The following is a 23,570-nucleotide window of genomic DNA, read 5'->3' as shown; positions in this document are numbered from 1 at the left end:
TAATATGGCAAGGAAAAGCAAAATATTTTTTCAGAATTCTGAACAGCCCCCCCACCCCCGGCCCCGTTTCTTTTCATTTTTAAAATGCAGACTGCATCCCAAACAAGTTATTTAAATATTAACAATGATCAGATAGGCTGCTCCTATCCAGGAAGGTGGCATGAATAAGAACCCTTGAGCTCTTAAGAACCAGGACTCAATTTTTTAATTTGTAAGGTTGGAAAAAACAACCTACCCTGCAAATTCATTAGGAAGATTAAAACAGAAAGCCTAACACAATGTCTAGCATTTCATAAACAAACTATTCTTATAATATAAAAATGCATTTTTTTTTCTGGACCCTGGGTGGCTCAGTTGGTTAAGTGTCTGCCTTTGGCTCAGGTCATGATCCTGGGGTCCTGGGATAGAGCCCCCACCTGGGGCTCTCTACTCAGCTGGGAGTCTGCTTCTCCCTCTCCCCTTTCCCCTCGCCCCTGCACCTCGCTCGTGCTCTGTCAAATAAATAAAAAGTATAAATAAATAAAAATGCATTTTTTTCAATGAATCTTAGTAAGAAGAGATGCTGTGTTATAATCAAAAGAAATCATAGTGGCTCGCAGAATTTCTCTTACTGCAGTAAATGGCTAAGAGGTGGTATCTTTCTAAAAAGATAAAGACCTCCTTCCAATTTTCACTGTAAAAACTGTATATTGATTATAAACTAAGAATACAAAATGGACTAAATTGCTATATCCAGGCATGCAGCCTTTTAGTAAAATTATTATTGGTTAAATTTTATTTATTTTAATAAAGTCCCCGTCAAAATCTTTCAACTTCTGAGAGGTGATTAAGATGCTTTTATGATTTTCATCTGAAATGTTCATCCATCCTCAAAGGTAGTGCCAAAATCCAAACAATGATGGAAAGCAACCATATCTCCCCATGACTTTGCATATCAACAAAGAACATTTTTTTCAAACCTTTTCCCATGCACAAACTAGTACTGAACCTGTAATTCTGATTCATTACTTTATAGAGAAAACAAGCAGAACAATTAAGTGACTTGTCAAGGTCATGTTACATCAGATACCACAATTTCTGAGAGGAAAAATAGTAGGTTCTAAAAATTATAAAAATGAGCTTGACATTTATCACTTACCAAATTCTAGGGCCGATTAATAAACAGATGGCATGCGAGCAGTTGGAAAAGGAGGTAAGTGTGGTTTCACTAAGAATAAGGCATTTCCAGCTAACTTCATTTCCTTTCTTGATTTAGTATATTAGCAGATTAGGCTACTTCCATAGACAGTGCAATCTGCTTGTCTGTCAAACATGACAAAATTTCTTAGTGTCCTTTTAGGAGAGATGAAGAACCATGAGCACATAAGTGATTCGCAGTTGCTTCTACGGCTGTCCCTGAAGTACTGATTAATGGATCAAAGTCACCGGGAGCACAGCCTCCAGTGGCATTCCCACGAGGGTCTGCCTTTCATCTTGTTCTGTTCAATATTTATCATAAACTTGAACAAAGCCACTAACTACTACAGGCATGCTTCATCAAAACTGAAATGGACACAAGGCCAAGAGAAAGAATCAGAACTCGTAAGGACCTTTAAAAGTAAAATCGAATAAGGATGAATGCAGTGCTTCAATGAGGTTATGGACAAATTGTCTAAGTAATTTTAGGAATGGATTTGGCTGGCCAGCAATGCCTGTGAAGTTCAGCAAGAGACAACAGTGTGATATGCTTCCCTAACGGTGATGGTAACAGATAACATCAACATATTCCAATCGTAAGTCATGAGAATCACTCTGAAGCTGGCAATCAAGCCTCTGGACCCTGCTCTTGTCAGACCACCGAAGAACTGTGTTTAGTGCTGAACAATGTATTTTAAGAGAGGGATTGAAAGGGCCAATGCCAGGTTGGTCTGGAATGGACATCATGTGAGAACTGAGAAAAATGTGAAGTCTGAGGGAAGGTATGAAGAGGTGACCACACAGAAGAGACAGGACCTTTCTGTCTAGTGTCATGTGTGCTATTTATAAACACACGTGGGTGACACACTTCTAACAATGAAATCCATCCCTTGTGGGACTACTGAGTGGCTCTAACTCTGGAAGCAGTGGCTGGATAAAAATCGTATGACAATTATAAAAGGATTTGGCACTAGAGAAGAGGTGTGCCAACCCTGTCTCTAGCTCCAAGGCTATTTTCTAGCACGTATCTATTCTATTAAGGGGGAAATCACAATTCTAAACATTCTAAAGCTTCTAAACAAAATGATTCATTTTCTAATTTAATATGTGCATAATCTATCAGCACTCAATTTACCCTTCTGAAATGGGTGAGGTCTTTGAACCCTCTGGAAGTCATGAGGAATCTTCCTGAACAGGTAGATTTGGTAACAGTCCTATGCCTGATCTGGAGGAAGCCACTGAGGCGAGGTGGGCCTCTGTCCCAGAACTTTGAGTCAGGACAGAACTATGCAGTCCTGAGTCAGTGTGGAAATCAGGCTCTGCTGAACCCACAGGATTGCTGAGAACATTTAGGCAGGAGAGGGCAGGGACTACTCCTTCAGAGCCCTTCTAGAAGTCCATCAACAACTTCTGTATAGCTGGGCTGTTAGGGCCTTCTTGGGTCACAGTTCAAGGACTATGAAATCATGTGCCCAGGAGCCTATTCCAGGCTTTTTTAATAGCTGTGTTCTTTGCCATTAATGCTAAATCCTCTAGGGATTTAAATTATAGAAGTGATGTGACTGCACAATTAAATATTAGAAATGACCACTGAGTACATCCTGTTTATTGTTTATGATTTACACGGAAAATGATGGACTGGGGTTGTTGAACAATAAACCAATCAATACATTTAGACCTGGGCTTTTGAAAACTTGCATTCCATTTTAACAGTTCATATATATTTAACAGCTTATATATAAATCCAAATCACAAATAATCTTAAGAGTTAGTTAGCTCAGAGATAAACAATTAAGAAACACAAGAGAAAACCACATGGATCTACCTTTAAATATCAGCATTCATATTACAAGGAAGAAGAAAATGTTTAAAAAAAATAAAATTATTAAGTCAAGTCACTTAACATAGAGAAATAAGAGAAACATTTTTATCAATATTTATACTTATTCCTAATTTACCTTCATATATTCTTAACTTTTTCAAAAGGATCAAAACAGTATTTCAGAGGATCAAACAATATTTTGGTATCTGAACTTTTCTACCTTTGCTTGTATCAACCTGTTACAATGAAAATCCTAAAATCTGAATTTTCTTTAAAAAAATTTTTTTTAAGCCAACTCTTACTCAACTTTTCTCCTTCATAGCAGCTGTTTATAGATAGTAGGGAGCCAAGAATGAAGGATAGAAACAGATGGAAAGCAAAAAGTACAACCGCTATCTTAAGTTCAGCTCTCAACACTACTGGCTGAGTTTGGAACCAAAACCTCTTAACAACTGGCAGATAATAGCTAAATCTTAACAGGCAAAGAAGAAATATTTTCTTTGGGACAGCTGCTACTAGGAGAAGAAAACTGATGGCCCTTAATACTGCCTAAATATAATTTGTGGCTTACTACAGAGCAATCTGTAGCAATGTCAGTTTAACCAGTACGCATCACAACTGATCAGTATTACTTAAAGGAAACAAACAACAAAAAGAAACAAGAAAAAGAAAAGAAAAAAATAAAAAATCACACTAGTCACAAAGTTCCACAATATACACATGAGAATTAATTTTAATCTGATTTGACTCCTTGACACTAACTGATCATCAATGAAATATGGTATGGAAAGATCACAGAGTAGAAAACAAGCAAAGATTAGTTTATACAACAGTGACTATATACATCAGAAGGAAAACATGCTAGCTAATGCAACATTAAGGCCTGAATGTAAGCATTTCCAAAGTCACAGAAGCCCCAAAGAACCCCTAAATTACAAAGTCACCACATTACATGCATGCAATGTTCAGTTTTGTTTTACCCATAAAAGGATACACAGTATTTTGCTGTAAATACCAGACACACATTTACAATATATGCAAAAATTAGAATGCAAGTGTTATGTTCCTTATATTTAAGCCTCAAATGTGCCAACAGTGAAAATTCATTTAAGAACGGAGAAAAGAGATGGAATATAAATACTCAGAGAAATTACACAAATAAAATGTAATTTTGTATTTGGGAAGCCATACAAATTTTCCTTTTACGTGTCCAAACTAAATAATCAATGTACTACTCAGATGGATGTACACTCACTACGTGCTTTACAATTTTACTTGCTCAAATGTGGTATTCTAACACCTATCATTCTCGGTACTGATAGCAAATCACATCTGGAAGTTAAATATTATGTCCATCTTTGTACATATTTGCCTACTGGGTGTAATCACCTAAATGGAAAGCTGTACAATCTTATTTTGGGGTTATATAATTATGGATGATCCTAAAGGCCAAATTTCCCATAAAAACAACTAAGGAAAGCTCATTTCTTCACTTTTATAGAAGAATCTGAACAGAACTGTTTTATTAGAGGGTAAATCTGGGGTCAGGGTCTTTTCCCTTTTAGAGAAAGGAACCATGTTACATGTTCAGTCCTGCTCATAGTCACTAGGTGATCATATAATCTACTCCCTTTTCACCCAGGGTTTAGTTTAGTTTAATTCGAAACAACCCATTTTTATTATTTATTTCCAGGTGAATAATTTTATCAAAATAAATTAGTGTAAAGAAACAAATGCTGAAAATGTATTGTGAATAATCCTTGTTCAGGAATACTTTAAAGGAATAAATTACAACACAGTAAGGTTTAGATATGTTTAAAAAGACATGGCCAAATCTGTCCTATACCCCATCAATTTTATGCTTTATACAGGTTGGTACAATTAACCTTCCAGTTTTTTAAGGATCAGATTTCCTCTTGGGATACAACAGAATGAATGTTTAAACACTTTGATGCATGTTTTCAGACTTTCCAAAATATTTCGGAACCAAAATTACTTTAAACAAACTGTATCTAATATTTATAAATTTATAAATATATTTATAAATTTATAAATTAAAAAACCAGTATTTATTTAACAAATGTGCCATGAATGTTCTCAAGTATAACTGTAACCAGGCAGAAAGGGAGAAAGGATTTCATAAGGCCATCTAATTCATCTCATCATACCAAACACTGAGCACACTAGATTGTTCATAAGCTTTACTAACCTTACCGGAAGCACCAACCATAGTAAAACACTCATGCTTTGCTAACCTTACTTTAAGCACATCCACCATTTAGAAAAAGGAAAAAAAAAAATGTTACTGTCTAACCATTCCAAGGGGATTACGTTCAAGATTTTAAAATTTTGCAATGTTTAAGCCAAAATTTTGGCCTTGGTTTGGCATTCTAAAAAGTCCTAATTTTAAACAAAGATGGAAGAGTAGACATCTTCCTAAAGAAACCACTCAGTATTATGAACCAAGAGGTTCTGATGTAGCAAAAGCAAAGTGACCAATGAAAAAAGCATGTTTTAGAATTCTTTTTATTTCCAATGAAACCAAATTTTACTACTGTTGTGATCACAGTCTTCACATTTGATGCAAATAGGAGAGCTTAATTATAATCACTTAGTGGCAGTACTTCGGACAAAACCAATAATATATGCCACATATATGATTATTTCTTCTGGAGAGAGTTAATTTGGTAAGCTTGACTTTACAATACCAACATATTCAACAAAAGAAAATGGATGCACTGCTTCAACATTCAGCTTGAAAATGTTTAGTACTTTTTGCGAACCTAAATTTAGTTTAGAAAGGTTAATATTCTTCTTTCTAAACTATGGCATAGACTATATATAGCATTTTAAATTTATTTATATATAATTATTTGCACATCAGATTGAGAAGGAATTTGCAGATTGACTTTGACAGAGTGATCTCATTCAAGGGTTAAGGTTTAGGGGGCTTCCGCAGAGCTGTCGCCAGAAGGGGGGACCTCCTGGTCAGGCTCGGAGGACGCAGCTGCCGATGCCTCGATGACGGCAGGTGGGAAGTGGCGGCGGCACACGGGGCATGTTCCCGACTGGAGGGGGAGGAAAACAAGGTCAGAGCCAAAGGAAGGGTCCTAACTGCCACATAATATCTTAGCAAAGAAAAAAAACCAGTATCAGTATCCTAAAAACAAATCAAAAAACTTAAAAAACAAAACAAAAAAAAAAATCAATCAACTTCAAACCCACCCAACCAGAGAGGCAAAATTGTGATGCTATTTCCTCTTTATCCCAATCAGATTCTAATTTCTTTGAGGGTGAATAGCGTCTCCTAATCGTGTTTGTACCTTTCAGGTCAGTCATCTTTCATTCAGGATTAACAGAGAGTCTACTACACTCCTTGCTCAGCACCGGTGCTATGGTGGAATGTGAGCAAGGAGTCACAGTGCATGTCCTCACCTGAACTGAATTAGCTTTATTATTTACTCTATGATGCCTACATTAGAGAAACCACAGACCTGATTAATTCACATATTTGTAACACCAAATCATCCCCTAGGATGGACTTCCCTTACATATACCGAAGCCTCCAGTGTATGTCAAAACAGATGGGCCTCAGACCTTCTTTATTAGCCATCCTTTTCAAAAAGATATGGAGAGTTAAGTGCCTTCTAAATGATGAAAGAAATCAACTGTAGAGCTAGGAGGGAAGATGGGACAAGGAAAGCAGTCATACTGTGAGTATATCTTTGGACCAAAGATGATAGAGATGTGTCATCCGGTGATAGATTATCCCCTCGAGAATATGTTTTCTCCCCCAAAGAGACAGCCCTGATAGAAATCACGCTGTTGAACAAAGATTTGTATCTTGGGGATCTTTTCCCCAGAGGAAAGGCTTTTTCTTGACGGGAAAGAGACGAGGAGATTATTACTTGGGGTTATAGCCAAGTCAATGACAATTCAAAGCTGTACAACATATATAATGTTTACAATTCAAGAATTTAATTTAGCAAGCATTTATTGTGCACCTGTCATACGGACTGGGCCTGAACAACATTTTAGAGTCAGATGAGTGTGGTCTCCATCAACCCCATACCAGCTGTGTAGCCTTGGATGAGTAAAAGTCATTGGAAAATGAGAATAAGGATATGTCCCAGTATGTCCCAGAGTTACTGTGAGAATTAAATGAGAAAATACACAGGTCACCTACCAGTGCCTGACACAGGGCAGGAACATTTAGATCCTTCTTCAGGCTGAGATACTACCATGAGAATTTAAATAAAGGGGATATGAAGGACAAGAAAGGTGGAATTTAAGCTGGCCCTACCTAGATCATCTCATCTTACAGATGGTACAGGGGGAAACTACACCAGCTAAGCAAACATAAACAAGTGTACAGAGGAGTAAATGTAAACAGACAGGCTGGGGGCTAGATCGCAGAAGGCCTTGCAAGCCGAGAGAAACTTCAGATTTTACAATGGAATGGTGAACATTTCTGCATTGGATTTTACAAATCTTAAGTAGAACTTTGACAACCATGAAGTGGCAGTAGAAGGGTAGCAAACAGCAAAGAAAGAGAAAGGAAAGAAAGGAAAGGAGGAAGGAGGGGAGGGAGAAAGAAGGGGAAAAGGAAGAGAGTGGCTGTAGGGAAGAGAGGGCGTTATATCCCTAAGTAAATAAGCTGTGAAAGTGATTTGGGAATTTCTACCTTACTGCCTGTAAACATACTTTATGTAAAAACAGAGTTCACAGAGAGGATTTAAGTAAGACTCTTTTGTTCTCAAGTAATTCAAATGTAGTTAAAAATTACTGGGTAAATATTTAGGGAGAATATATACAGCTGGAATAGAAGGTACCTGGTAGGTTATTACGTATTTCTCATATACATTTTCAAAGACAATGATTTGTATTAGCAGAATATCTGTATATTATTACAGTACTTTGAGTAGTGCCAAAGGCTTTTTTTTTTTGCTTATGATATTTTTGAAAACACATTTCAGGGATATGATTAAAGATCTAATTAGCTTTATCCTAGAATGATTTTTTGATATTGAATCATTTACAAAACTGATTAAATATGTCAAGCAATTAGTGTTGTCTATCTTATTTTTTAGAAATGTTAGTAAAATAGTTTCATATTATCATTAATCTGTAATCACTAAGAGGTAATCAATTTTTAACACTTAATTAAAAAGTACTGCAAGTATGCAGCTAAATAAAATAGGCTTAAAAGATACTATCATCATTAACTTTCAGGAGAACTATTAAAATATTAACTTCAAAAAGTAAAAATAAAACTCACCTTCTGTAGCCAAATTGAGACACAAGGTTTGTGAAAGAAATGGTGACAGGGAAGCTCTGTTGCTATATCATCCTTAATATACTCACTGCAACAGATTGGACAGCACTGCTCCTGACCAATTGCTGAAAACAAAAAATAATCTGATCAATCCCACAGAGTTCAATTTTAATAAAACTGAAAATCAACATATTAACTCATAGATGATACTTATGATAGAAGAACCAATCTTTGAAAAAGTAATTGCCAAACATGTTTCTGTAATATATGATAGTTCAGAATTTAATAAATATTGCTTTTGTAGAAAAGTTGGCTGGGGCACATTTGTTCCAGCCCATGACTTAATAAGTTAAAAATATTCTTCTACTAGGTGAAAGTTTATCAGAATTTGGTTTCATAGAAAAACTAATGAAAGTTTCTAACAGTCAGTATTTTATCTTTCAGGTGCACTGATAATATACTTACACATGCAATGTGTCATTTGACATTAGAGATCAACTTTGCCCTTACCAGTGTGGTCTTCAAGAACAAGGGTCTCTGGAAGACCATCAATGCTTTCCTTACTGGCTGGTGGATTGGCCACCTCAACATCCACTGCAAGAGACTCTAAATGTGCCAGTGCAGTCTGAAAAAGAAGTCACAGTTCCTTGTTAGAAAACACTTTAAAACAGTAATAAAAAACTATTTTTTAAGGTATCTTTCAAAATTATATGCATCACTATTCTCTTCTGCTTCAGTCCCCTGTCCTTTTTGTCTCCTCCCAAAAGGAACCACCATCACACCAAAACATCAAAAAACACACCAAAAAAAGCACCAAACTTTTCACAAGAACAACAAAAATCTATCTTGTCTCAATAATCGTCTACTTGCCCACCATTTTTGTATCTTCAGAAGAGTGGTTACCTCTTCCAACTTAGGAGTTCCTGTGTGCAATCAATAACATGAAAGAAAGTAAACACTTTTGGACAGGCTCAACCTTTGAAAGATAAGGTTACCAGATGATGTTAAAGGCATAGAAGCAAATAATGTATTCCTGAATGGCTATATCACTGGCATAGAATCAGCACACCCACATGACTAGTTCACTAATATTACTAGGTTATCTGGGATGTGAACTTTATTAGGGGTTCAATGTCTATATAAAGCTACTATTCTAACAAGGATGAAAGGAATAACAGATCATATGACCCCCTAGTATAATCCTTTTGTGGCTTGATTAGCCCTTCCGGCTACAATTAAATTAGAACTATAGGTGGGACTTGTATTCATGGAACCTAAAAGGGAGAAACCCAAATACTCATCAACAGATGAATGGATAAACAAAATGCGGTTGGTAAAGTATACAGTCAAATTCAGAGTATTATGACACTATAATGTGGTAATGTGTCAACTGCTTTATACTAGTATAAAGGTTAAAGGACAAGAGTTATCACTATAGCTACAATAACTTGTTAATGATATACAATATAAAAAGAGGTAAACTGTAACAACAAAAATATAAAAGGGAGGAATAAGAATAGAGTTTTTGTATGTAATATAAGTTTAGTTGTTATCAGTATAAAATACAGTGTTAAGATATTTTATGCAAGCCTCACTGTAACCACAAAGCACAAATCTATGTTAGATTCACAAATGATAAAGAGAAGGAAATCAAACAATACCACTATGGAAAATCGAGTCACAAAAGAAGGCAGCAAGAGAGGGAGAAAGGAAAAAGAGAACTACAAAACAGCTAGACAACAATTAATAAGATGGTATTAGTTAAGTCCTTACTTATCAATAATTATTGTAAATGTAAATGTACCAAATTCTCTAGGCAAAAGGTACAGAGTGGCTGGCTGGACTGAAAAAGCAAGACCCAACTATATGCTGCCTACAAGAGACCCACTTCAGCTTTAAGGACACACAGGCTCAAAGTAAAGGGATGGAAAAAGAAATTCCATGCAAATGGAAACCAAAGAGAGCAGGGGTAGCTACACTTGTATCAGAAAAAATAGACTTCAGGCCAAAAGTGGTAACAAGTGACAAAGAAGGTTATTTTTTAATGATAAAGGGTCAATTCATCAAGAGGATATAGTAATGACAAACATGCACCCAACAATAGAGAACCTAAGTATATTAAGCAAATAAAAGCAGATCTGAAGTGAGATTATACAACAATAAATAATAGTAGGGGACTTTAATACCTCACTTTAAAGAATGGATCACCCAGACAGAAAATGAAAAAGAAAACATCAGACCTGAAGTATACTTTAGATAAAACAGATCTAAGAATATACAGAAAATTCCATATAATAGCAACAGACTACACATTCTTCTCCAGTGCACACAAAACATTCTCCAGGATAGATCATATGACAGGTTACAAAACAAGTCTTAGCAAATTAAAGAAGACTGAAATCATACCAACTCTCTTTCTGACCAAAATGGCAAGAAACAAAAAAATCAACAATAGAAAGAAAATGGGAAAATTTATAAATATGTGAAAATTAAACAACACACTCCTGAATGACCAATGGGTAAAAGAAGAAATAAAAAAATATCTTGAAACAAAAGCAAATGGAAACATGTCAAAACGTATAGGATGAAGCAAAAGCAGTTCTGAGAGGGAAGTTTATAGTAATAAATGCCTACATTAAAAAAAAAAAATCTCAAATAAACAACCTAACTTTACACTTTAAGGAAAGAGAAAAAGAAGAAAAACAAAGTCAAAAGTTGGCAGAAAGAAATAACAAATACTAGAGCAGAAATAAATTAAATAGAAATCAGAAAAATAATATAAAATATCAAAACTAAGAACTGGTCTTTTGGAAAAAAAAAAAAACACACCAAAATGATAAATCTTTTAGTTAGACTAAAAAAGAAAAGACTCAAATAAAATGAGAAATGAAAGAAGAGAGGTTACAACTGACACTACAAAAATAAAGGATCATAGGAGACTACCATGAATAATTATACACCAACAGATTGGATAACCCACAAGAAATGGATAGACTCCTAGAAACATACACAACATGCTGACATCAAGAAGAAATAGAAAATCTGAACAGACTAACATAAGTAAGACTATTCAATCAGTACTCAAAAATTTCCCAACAAAGAAAAGCCCAGGATCAGATGGTTTCCCTGGAAAATCCTATCAAACATTTAAAGAATTAAAGCCAATCCTTTCCAAGGTCTCAAACTCATTTTTTGAAGCCAGCATTATCTTGATGCCAAAGTCAGATTAGGACATAAGAAAGAAAATTACAGCCCAATAACCCTGATGAACATAGACGTAAAAATCCTCAACTAAATACTAGCAAGCTGAACTCAATAGCACATGAAAAGGATCATACACCACAATTAAGTGGGATTTATCCCTGGATGCAAGAAAGGCTGCAACATATGCAAATCAATAAATGTGATATACCACATTTATAGAATAAGAGATAAAAATCATATGATCATCTTAATATATACAGAAAAAAACATTTGACAAAACATCCTTCTTTCATGATAAAAGCTCTCAACAAATTAGGTATAGAAGAAATGTACCTCAACATAATTAAGGACCCATATATGACAAGACAAGAGCTAGTATCATAAGCAACAGTGAGAGGCTGAAAGCTTTTAAGATCAAGAACGCCCACTCTCACCACTCCTATTCAACACAGTACTGAAAGTCCTAGCCAGAGCAATCAGGCAAGAAAAGGAATAAAAAGCATCCAAATTGGAAAGGTGTATTTGTCTGCAGATGTCATCTTTTATACAGAAAATCCTAAGGACTCCACCAAAAAGCTGTTAGGACTAATCAACAAATTCAGGGAAGCTGTATGGTACAAAATCAAGATATAGAAATCAGTTGTGTTTCTACACATTAACAATGAAGTATCCGAAAAAGAGATAAAGAAAACAATTCCAATCACAATGCATCAAAAGCAATAAAATACTTAGGAATAAACTTAACCAAGAAGGTCAAAGATTCTGTTTACTGAAAATTGAAAGATGTAGGAGACTGAAGATATAATGGAAAGATATTCCATGTTAAGGAACTGGAAAAATTAAAATGTCCATACTACCCAAAGCAATCTACAGATTTAATGCAATTCCTATCAAAATTTCAATGGCATTTTTCAGAGAAATAGAAAAAAATCCTAAAATCTGTATGGAACCACTAAAGACCCTGAATGGCCAAAGCAAAGAACAAAGCTGGAGGCATCACTTTCTGATTTCAAACTGTGCTACAAAACTGTAGTAATCAAAAACAATTTGGTACTGGCATAAAAACAGACACACAGACCAGTGGAACAGAATCAAGAACCCAGAAATAAATCCTGGCATATATGGACAATTAACATTTTTGACAAGGGAGCCAGGAATATTCACTGGGAAAGGATACTGTCTTCAATAAATGATACTGGAAAAACCAGATCATCACATGCAGAAGGATAATTGCATGCATGAAACTGGACCTCTACCTTAACACCACTCACAAAAATTAACTCCAAATGGATTAAGGACTTAAACATAAGACCTGAAACCATAAAATTTCTAGAAGAAAACACTGGTGCTTGACACTGAGCTTGCCAATGATTTTTTGGGTATGACAACAAAAGCACAGCAACAATAACAAAAATAAGTGGACTACATTAAATTAAAAAGCTCTGCATGACAAAAGAAACCATTAACAAAATGAAAAGCTAAACTAGAGTGGAGGAAAATATTTGCAAATCATGTATCTGATAAGGCATTGATATCTGAAACATATAAGGAACTCATACAACTCAGTAAAAAAAAAAAAAAAATTTAAAAATGGGTAGAGAAAATGAACATTTTCCCAAAGACGACATACAAATGAATAAGTACATGCAAAGATGCTCAACATCACTAATCATCAAAGAAATGCAAATCAAAATCACAATGAGGTATCACTTCACAACTGTTACAATGGCTATCACCAAAAAGAGAAGAAACAGCCAAGTGTTGGCAAAGATGTGGAGATAAGGGAACCCCTTGGGGACTGTTGGTGGGAATGTAAACTGGTACAGACAACAGTATAAAAGTTCCTCCAAAAATTAATAGGACTACCATATGATCCAACAATTTCACTTCTGAGTATATACCTAAAGAAAATGAAATCAGGATCTTGAAGAGGTATCTGCACTCTTATGTTCACTGCAGTATTATTCACAATAGCCAAGACAGAGAAACAACCTAAGTGTCCATCAACGGATGAATGGATAAAGATGAGGTACCTATATATACACACTGGAATATTATTCAGCCGTAAGAAAGGAAAAAAAAAATCCTAAGTGAAGTAAGTCAGACAGAGAACCTAAGTACCGTATCACGTAACTTACATGTGGAATCTGAAAAACCTGAACGCACAGAAACAGAGCAGAATGGTGAGGAGTAGGGGAAGCGGGGAGATGGTGGCCAAAGGGTACACACTTCCAGTTATAAGACGAATAAATTCTGGGGATCTAATGTATAACATGATGATATAATTAACAATACTATATTATATACCTGAAAGTTTCTGAGAGTAAAAGTCTTAAATGTTCTTACCACAAGAAAGAAATGGAAATTATGTGAGGTGATGGAGGTGTTAACTAACCCAAAGTGATAATCATTTTGCTCTATGTAAGTGTATCAAACCAACACTCTGTATACCTTAAACTTACACAATGTTATATGTCACTTATACCTCAATAAAGCTGAGAAAAATGTGGTATATACATACAATGAAATATTATTCAGCTTTCAAAAGGAAATTCTGACACATGCCACAATACAGATGAACCTCTAAAGCATTCGCTAAGTGAAATGAACTAGTCACAGAAGGATAAATACAGTATGATTCCACTTAAATGAGGTACCTAAAGTAGTAAAACTCACAGAGACGTAAAGTAGAATGGTGGTTGCCATGGGTTGGGGAGAGGAGGGAGTAGGGAGTTACTGTTTACTATGTACTTAACGCTACTTAACTGTACACTCAATAATGGTTAGAGGGATAAATTTTACATTATGTGTATGTTACCACAATAAAAAGCAAACTGGGCCTCCCATGTAGGAGGAGGATTCTGCCTGACGGTTAACATTGCCCTCTCTTGGATGGCAGACGTAACCTTTGGTATACTCTTCAGGATTTAGCCCAGATAATCTCACAATGAATTCTGTCTTTCCAAAAAGGATTTGAGATGACTTACAATAGAGGCTAGGGCCAAGGCCTAAGCAAAGTCAGAACTAAAAAAGGAGAAAGCAAAAAAGGTTCATCATAAGACTTAGTAAATATAGTTAATAATACTGAACACTAATTTGACTCTGAATTTGCAGAGACTGCAAAAAGAAAAACGGTGTGCCAGAAAAGGAATTACTGACTCATAGCTCCAAATTCACCTTTCATTTCTGTTCTGTTAAAACAGATCTGGGCCTTTTGAATATTTTTCTCTTGTTGGCCAGCATGACCTTAGGTTTTGTCAGTAGAGGGCTCTAGAGAGCTCTCACAGAAGGACTTTGCTTCTTGGTTCTAGTGGGCTTGCTGGCCAGGCCCTAGTAGCATTGTTAAGGGTTCCCTATCGTGGGCTTCTGCATCACAGATGACTTCTCCAGCACGAGGCTCCTCTAGTGTGAGTGGCTTCTCCAGCGCCTGGCTCCAAAAGCACATGCCATTTCTCCAGAGCCCGACCAATGCAGTGTAAGGTAGCCAGCAGCTTCCCCTGGCACCTATCTTGGGTGGCTTTGCAGCGGTGTGCTTCCAGTTAGTCACCTCCCTATAAACAGTTTCTCTAGCACTCCAGAGGGCAGATTTCCAGCAAGTACTGCCAGCAGAGTCGCACAAGCACTTCTCCAAGAGCCATGGCTGTGCCCTCCCCAACAGTCTGGATCTCAGCCCGGGGCGGAGGTTGGGGTGGGGTGTGTGTGCTCTACCTCAGTCCTAAGATTATTCCGTAAAGCTGCTATTCCTGCTCCTGGCCAACAGGAATGGAATGTTATCAATCCAAAGCCTGATTACAAATAATCACATTAATCACAATCAAACTACCACTGCGATCCATTGCAATGAAGTGCAAAGTAATACATGTGTCTTGGGAGCCCAGGTGCCTGCCGCACTTGACCTTATGGCAATAATGACGACTATAAAATCTAATGTGGGATGGGATCCTTTAGAGTGCCCCTGCTCACATCCGAAGGTAAAAAGACAAACCCGGGCCCATTAACTCTCAGAGCCAGGTACTGTATAAGAACCACAGTTTCCATGATAGCCCTAGAACATCTTATCTCTGAAAATCAAACACAAAATATAATTGTGTGAACTGCTGAATGAAAAGGAGAGTTTAATTCTGTCTTGTCAAGTTTCTCAAAAGTTGTGTCACTGATTGGTTCAATCAGGATTCTGATACTTAAAATGGGAACATCTGGTTGGACTCAGAGGAAACAGACTATTTTGAATTCCCAAGTCACTCAGAGCCTCCTTTTTTCAATAGCGCTTCTACGTACCCTCCACAGACCAGCTTTCCTCAACTTGAGAATCCTGTGATAATCTCGCTTGGAGTGTACATCTCGTATTACATCTATGCCCAACAGTGAAGTTATCAGAAAATGACAATATCCAAAAAAAAGGGCAGGATGACTGAGAACACATACTCTTCAGGAATGTAGGTTCGGGTCACTCCACCAAGTAAAGAATCCTAACCAGCTGAGATTCTTGCCGAAGGCAAGAAAACATGGAATGGGTTCCCGAAGAAGGAAACCACAGCTATCAATTATAGCCTGTGACCAAATATAAAAACAAGGACTAGTAGGTTTTGCATATTTTCTGCTTGTTATGTGTTTACTTGTATCTGCTAACCATTTTCTTCTTCTCTCTCCTTCCCATTTTTATTTCATATAGCGGTTAACTTTACAATTTAATCTTTATGTAAGAGAATATTCAGTGTGCCTGACTGAATTTGTAGAGTAATTAATATTTAGTGATGGATATAATGACCCTTGGGAGTCTGTTCATCTGCTCATTCTTGAGAAAGGGTGAAAACTTCATTTTAAGAATAGCTATATCTCATTAGGTGGAATAGTCGCATTGCTGTTGAAGGGAGTTCAAATGTGTGTAGAAAGGTGTATATGGGATCCAGTTCCCATATACAGGTGTATATGGTTCTCCAGTTATCAATTACTGCTCCTCAAATCCAAATTCACTGTTTTTGCCAGCTCTGTGAGAATGGATTTGGGCTATTTAAGTATTTTCCTCTGATAGCTGTCACAACGTTAATTAAACTTTGTTCATCGAAGACGCTGCAGAGACACTGCAGAAGGAAAACGGCTTTGCTTCTCATCCCAGTGTGCCTGCTTGACATAGGCTTCCATGGCATGCGTGGTTTTCTCCAGCAGCAGACTTCTGCAATACCCACAGCTTCTCCAGCATCTAGCTCTTGTAATGCATGCTGCCAGCAGCGCTCGGTGGCCAGCAGCTTCCCCCAGCATCCACCCTGGACAATTCTGCAGCACAGTGCTTCCAGTTAGACATCTCCCTATAAATAACTTTCCCCGGCAGCACCCCAGGGCTGATTTCCAGCAAGTTCTGCCAGTGCAGCACTACAGTGACTTCTCTGCCACTCAGCAAGCCACAGCTGTGCCGTCTCCATCAAAGTGTGAATCCCAGCCCTGGAGTGGAGTGGGGATTCTTTCTTAGGCGATCTGAGCCTGACATGTGGTGGCCATTCCTTATATGTGCTTTTTCTATATTCTTTAGAAATATCTTTATTCCTTACTAAGTAAATCCTTGTTACTCTAATCCCCCAATTATAGTTAACAATTCTTTAAACTTTCCCATCAGGAAACAGAAAATGTAAAGTAATAGCCTATTACTTGTCCCTTCTTCCTCATATAACTATAATCACGAATCTCCTCCAATTCCCTGTGTACAGTCTCAAGACAGACTGTAAGAATTCATCTAATACCACATATTAAAAAAAGGGGGGGGATACTATTTATAGCAAGTTCCATTTTTGGTAGGATACTTACGCTTTGATACATGTTTGTCTCAATAGGTTCATTATTCCTTTCTGATGATTATCTGCACATTTGCAGTGCTAATACATACCTGGAATTTCACATATGTAAAAATAATTTATTGGCTTGGTACTGACAAATACTTAAGGTGATCTGGAGTCACTTATAAGCAACAAGAGTAAGAGAGACTGATTTAAAAACACTGCTATGAAAATCCATAAAAATACAAAAATCTATCTATACCTCAGGCAGTATATTTTCATAAGTTAGTCCAAGTGTTAGAAAGACAACAAGATGGACTAAATAGCACAACTGGAATATACTTAGGTTTAAAGTAGCATAATCTTTTGTCAGTACAAAATTTAGTTTTTAAAGAATAAAACAAAATTTAGCTTTGGAAGAATGAAGATTTATAACAAGTGATTTAATACTGATTTTGAATATCACTGAACCAGATTTGCTAGATGATTACCACCTGTTTGACTGATCTGATCTTTCAATACAGCCATTTATTGAGAGCTTACACTGCACCAGCTATTTTACTAAGTGCTTTAACATAATGTCACAATGATCCATAAGGTGAATTTTATTATTCCCAATTTGTAGATAAGGACCTGAAACTTATGGAGGTTAAATGAACGGTACAAGGTCACAGAGCCTAAATGAATCTATCTAACTCAAAAGCGCATGCTCTTACCTCATGTACTACTTTCCTAAAGCCGATAACCCAGTGTATATGAGGTGCTCTGTAAGTGTGTAAAGACTTTCCAGAGGTCCATGGGCAAGGAGAGTCTTAAGAGACTCAATTTCAATCCAGTTAACTTTCTTTTATAACCTTTCCTCAAACTGATCTGCCTAAAAATGTACCTGCATCAAAGTACCATGCTGGTTCTCAGTTACCATATTCCTTTTTATATTAACCTTTTCCTCACTTTATAAATAAAAGCATACTTCTTACCCAATCAAAGGGACAATCTGAAATACTGGGGTCAAACTGAAGTAATGACTGAGTAACATTTTTGTAGATAGGTTCCAGTCATCTGCTTTCAAAAAAAATTGGAGGATCTAGACAATCTGTCAAGTTGATGTGATTTTGGCAAATATCTCAGAAAAACTAAGTGACATTGCTATGGTAAACTCCTTCCATCCCCATCAATTTATTATGTGAACAAGGTTTCTCAAGCTTACATTCATAAAGATGAAAAACAAAATTGATGTTGAGCTATATCTCATTTTAGGAATAAACAGAATTCACTCATAAACATAATAAGGAAGGAAAAAAGTCTCCCTCTATCTCATTAAGAAATACATTTCTGGTCAAATTTTACTTTATGTTTCAATATTTATCAACATTTATAAATTTGTTTTTATTAACTGGATGCTACAAACAATTTTAACTCTAAGTCAATTTTTTTATATTTAAATTCTTTTTTTTTTTTAAGATTTTTATTTATTCATTTGAGATACAGAAATACAGAGAGAGAGAGAGAGAGCATGAGCAGGGAGAGAGGCAGAGGGAGAGGGAGAAGCAGGCTCTTTGCTGAGCCAGGAGCCCGATGTGGGGCTCGATCCCAGGACCCCAGGATCATGACCTGAGCTGAAGGCAGACGCTTAACCATCTGAGCCACCCAGGCGCCCCTATATTTAAATTCTTGAACATGTTTTTATTGCAAAGAGGTATGACAGGGTAAACAATATTGTTTAGGGTTTATGCTAAAAAATTTTAGATGTCAACATAAATGTGCAAAGGGAAGTATTTTTTTCAAAACTGGTTCGGAGTAAAAAGCTTTATTATCATTGTATCAAACAGTTAAAGATCTTAAATATTTTGTCCTGTTCGTATTCAAATTTGAAACAAGATATGAGGCAAATGTTTATTGTCAATATTTTCACCAAAAGCCTCTATCTGGAAAAACAGATCAGTCTGGTATTAGGAAAATAATAGAAATGAAAACAACCAGTGCTGCAAAGAGATCAGGCTGCTTGAGAAAAAAACAAACAAAAGCATACAGTTTGTCTTATTAGTTGTTTTTGTTTCATTTAAAGAACGTTGTTAAATATTATAAATTATTTCAGCTTCATTTTTCAAAATGATTGAATAACTGAATACTAGCACAGAAAAGTAGATTTCTAGAGAGTGATAAGAAGATGGAACTGTACCGATTGTTAACTGAATTCAAATAAAATAAAGCAGAGCACTAAATCTGAGGAAGCTGCTAAGCTGTAGTGAAAGGAGACACTTAGCAGCCCATTAGTTAGATGCAGGAGGATAGATGGGTCAGAATGACCTGTCACTGGGTTCCCGAAGAGCAGCAGCCAACACTGCGGGGACTCTAAGTTTTGCCCACTCTGCTAGTGCCTTTACACAGTATGACATACCCCACCCACCCGACCAATCTTTCTGCTAGAAGCCAATCAAATGTCACATTTCCTACTGGTAACAAATAATGAAACTTCTATTTTAATTCTCAAAATTTCTTTTTAAAGATATCTCTATACTGTAGGAGATCATAAACCACTAGCATACTAATGGGAAAAACTGTGTAAGCACTGTGAAACCAGACTCTAGGATGTATATATTCCATTGTGGTCACTTAAAATTTAATTGAACTCAAGGAAGTTAGTGATCCTTCATCTTTATATATTATATGTCTGATACAAGCTATCACACTGTGTCACTATTTCATGTGTCGGAATTTAGTAAGGCAAGGAGTGTATTGTCTTATGATGTTCTTTCTGACTTTTCTCCTAGTATACAGTATTGCTGCTATGGTTACTTTAAAAAAAAGATACACCAAACAAAGCATATAACTGATCAAAGTTCTCCATGGAAGATTACACACATGTAAAAAAAGTGATGTCAAAGCAAAGCTACCTTAAGTGTGTGTATGTGTAGACAGATAGGTCGTTCTACCTACCTACCTACCTACTGTCTAATTTATGAATCTAAACTGGACTTTCTAACCCAGAAAATTTCAAGATAAAATGCTGTTATAATGTCCCTGAAAGTTCTCTCATTCATTTTTGTTCTCTTACTTTTGACTCATTCAGTTATTTTTCTACTTTGGAAATCATTTCAGAAATATAACTTCAAGAGGGGCGCCTGGGTGGCTCAGTCGTTAAGTGTCTGCCTTCGGCTCAGGTCATGATCCCAGGGTCCTGGGATCGAGCCCCGCATCGGGCTCCCTGCATAGCGGGAAGCCTGCTTCTCCCTCTCCCACTCCCCCTGCTTGTGTTCCCTCTCTCACTGTGTCTCTCTCTGTCAAATAAATAAATAAAATCTTTAAAAAAAAAAAAAAAAAAAGAAATATAACTTCAAGAAAAGACGTCTAATAATGAAATCCACTAGTGCAGTGGATGTTCCCAAACATGAAAAGTTTGGACTTCTGACCTTAGGCAAATACAAGTAAGCACTTGTGTTTTAGTCAAATAAGGAAAAGAAGGCGAGACAAAACTTCGTGCCACACTTATTCAAAAGTATTATGTATATGGAGATAATGGGAGTAAAATGTCTAACTTCGTTAAGCAGCAAGGTAGTATTTAGAAGCCATGAGGACAAAAAAAAAAGAAAAGTGATTTGTAATATATCCTTAGAGATCTTCAATTTCATTTCATAAATACACCTGTGTGTGTATATAAAAAATACTCAGATTTACAGACCCAGATAATTCAATAAAGGAAAAGTGCATTTTCTAAATGTAAGCAAAAGATTTTCTATTCCACACTAACTAGGAAATACTGCAAATTCTAGGCAAATTGGCAGAACGTCTAGAATAATTTATATACATATACTAGTGGCAATCACTATTCAGTCAATGTTATTGATGAAAAATTATTCACTCTTCTTAAAAGCAGTTAAAAAAAACCTTTAATTTTTATAATTTTGCATTTTAAAGTAACCATATATATAACCAACTTATATATATGGGCATTAGAGAGAGTCACTAAAATACCTCCATAGCCTGGGCTAAGCGTTCTTCCAGTGCCATGTAGGTGAGGAACTGAGGATCCACATAAGAAATCGCTTCAGCAACTCCTAGTCCATCTGCAAAGCCGTCAAACAGGCTGAGGAAAAAAAAAAAACACAACAACCATGATTTGGGAAATCTTTATGAAGACATAATTATATTAGCAATTACCAATAAACCAATAAACACAGTACAAGCAGAAAATGTTAAATATTTTAATGATAAAATATTTTAATATAAATTTTGTGTGGTGAGGGGCAGGAAGGACACAACAGAAAAGTGAAATACTAAGCATAGTTAGGATACTACTACCTCGCCCAGGAAGCTGCCATACTCACGACACATTCATAGGAAAATTCTTATGATTCTAGTTCTAACTCGGGATTACTTAGGGCTGGGATAAAGGTAGTACTTTTTCCCTCCTAATTCTTTCCCATATATTTCCCCTTCTGTTCGTTTGAGTGCCAACCCAAATTTACATGAGAACATGGTAAAGACAATTACTGCATTTATTTCAATTCTACCATTAGTCAAAGCCTCTTTTTCTTCTCTCACCTTTTGTACTGCTTAATTACTTAGGCCCTAAAAATATTTTATTTTCTCAAGTCTTTCTATTCTCTTGAGAAGTAGGCCTCCTCCATCATTATTCAGATTGAAAAATATTTAGCTCTTAAGTGTTCATTTTTATTATTATTATTTTTTTTACTAAAGGACTGTAATCCCCTTGAAGAAAATAAGTTTTATTCTGTCCTAATCTCCTTCCTCCACCCCTAGACAGCCATAGATTCCTCATTTTCCTCTAGTCTTGGAAATAACCACATACTTCAAAATTTGGAAACCATAGTATGTCCTCAGTCCTCTTCTTTCTAATCTTGCCTCCTTGGAAATTATATTCAAGTCCATTTCCTCAGTTATCCTCTCTGTAAGTTAATTCCTAAACCTCCACCTAATTCCAAACATTCTTCAGCTCTTGACCTGTAGGTTTTTAGTTTTCTGTGGGGCACTTTACCTCGATTAACTCTCACCACCTCAAAACCAGTATCTCCAAAACTGAGCTTATTTTGTCTAACTAAAGGCAAATTTCTGTTGAATTGTGTTCCTATGAGAAGTCGAGTACAGTCAGGAACATCCGGTTATACAAACTAGCTCAAAACAATTTTGAAGTCAACTTTTGTGCTATCATTAAAATTACAAATCTATTGCCAAAATATACAAAAGTATTCTTAGGAAGATTAAAGCTCAGTAGTATGTAACAATTAGCAGACACCACATAGTACAAAGGAACATTCTCATATAACCACAGATTTTAAAATTAAAATTTAAACTACAAATTAGTGAATCCAACCTCCCTTGCAACACTAGAACTCCTTCACCTAGCAGTGAGATACAGTGCAAAGAGGAAGAGCCCCGGAGTCATAAAACAGGGATTTAACTCCACATTTAACCGAGTCATAGTTAAACAATGTGAAAAATGTATTTAACTGTTACTCTGTTTCTTCATCTATAAAACAAATTAGGGGCACTTGGGTGGCTCAGATGGTTAGGCGTCTGCCTTCGGCTCAGGTCATGATTCCAGGGTCCTGGGATCGAGCCCCGCATCGGGCTTTCTGCTCAGCAGGGAGCCTGCTTCTCCCTCTCCCTCTGTCTCCCCCTGCTCATGCTCTCTCTCTCTCCCCGTATCTCTGTGTCTCAAATGAATAAATAAAATCTTTAAAAAAAAAAAAAAAAACTTAAATGAGTCGATGCATGATGCCTACACATGCCTGGCACAGAGATGGCACCAGAGCAGGCATTCAAGAAACAGAACCAGTTCCTCCATGTGGAAGAGACACTGCTTTCTGGGATGGTACCTGCCAGTGTGGAAGAGCCCTGTCAGAAGTCTGACTTATGTGAAGTAAGTGCTCTAGTTCTGCCTGCTGAAGCAACACAAACTATGTCCACAAAACTTCAAATGGTTAGAGTCAACCATCTCCTATTCTTTTCTTCTCTAGACTAAACTAAGCTAGACATTCAAAGCAGAGTATCTGCTTGTAAATTTGGTCACTGCAAAATAACCAGCTAATATTAAAAATTCTAATATCATCCATCTGGCAATCACCATGGTAATGTGTTTCAGACAAAAAAATCACTAATGATAATAAAACTAGTAGATGGAAGTTTGATAGTTTGAGAAGAAACAGGTTATTTACATAGTCTCAAAGTATTTTCCCACTAGATGCTTATTATTTGTCTAAAAATATGGCAACTGTATAGTGAAGAAATCTGAAAGATAACACCTTAACCAATTGATCAGAATTAAAATCACCAGTAATGGGACAATTTGGCATTACGCGCCTTC

At 36.3% G+C, this 23,570-nt stretch overlaps 1 protein-coding gene across 1 annotated transcript in view; it reads right to left on the bottom strand.

Moving 5' to 3' along the window:
- Positions 1-2,751: 2,751 nt before the first annotated feature.
- Positions 2,752-23,570, bottom strand: part of PJA2 (praja ring finger ubiquitin ligase 2) — a 71,304-nt gene continuing 50,485 nt past the window's right edge. Inside the window, exons 7-10 of the mRNA XM_032403877.1 lie at positions 21,218-21,329; positions 8,784-8,898; positions 8,277-8,398; positions 2,752-6,066 (exon numbers count right to left, since the gene is read on the bottom strand). Of these exons, the coding sequence (XP_032259768.1) occupies positions 5,941-6,066; positions 8,277-8,398; positions 8,784-8,898; positions 21,218-21,329 (475 nt within the window). The 3' untranslated portion in view covers positions 2,752-5,940. The remainder of the gene's footprint in view (positions 6,067-8,276; positions 8,399-8,783; positions 8,899-21,217; positions 21,330-23,570) is intronic.

Source organism: Phoca vitulina, unplaced genomic scaffold (genome assembly GCF_004348235.1).
Source record: "Phoca vitulina isolate PV1807 unplaced genomic scaffold, GSC_HSeal_1.0 scaffold6, whole genome shotgun sequence".
Classification (NCBI taxonomy): Eukaryota; Metazoa; Chordata; class Mammalia; order Carnivora; family Phocidae; genus Phoca; species Phoca vitulina.
The sequence above is the reverse complement of the archived record's forward strand: the minus strand, read 5'-3'. Positions and strand labels throughout refer to the sequence as shown.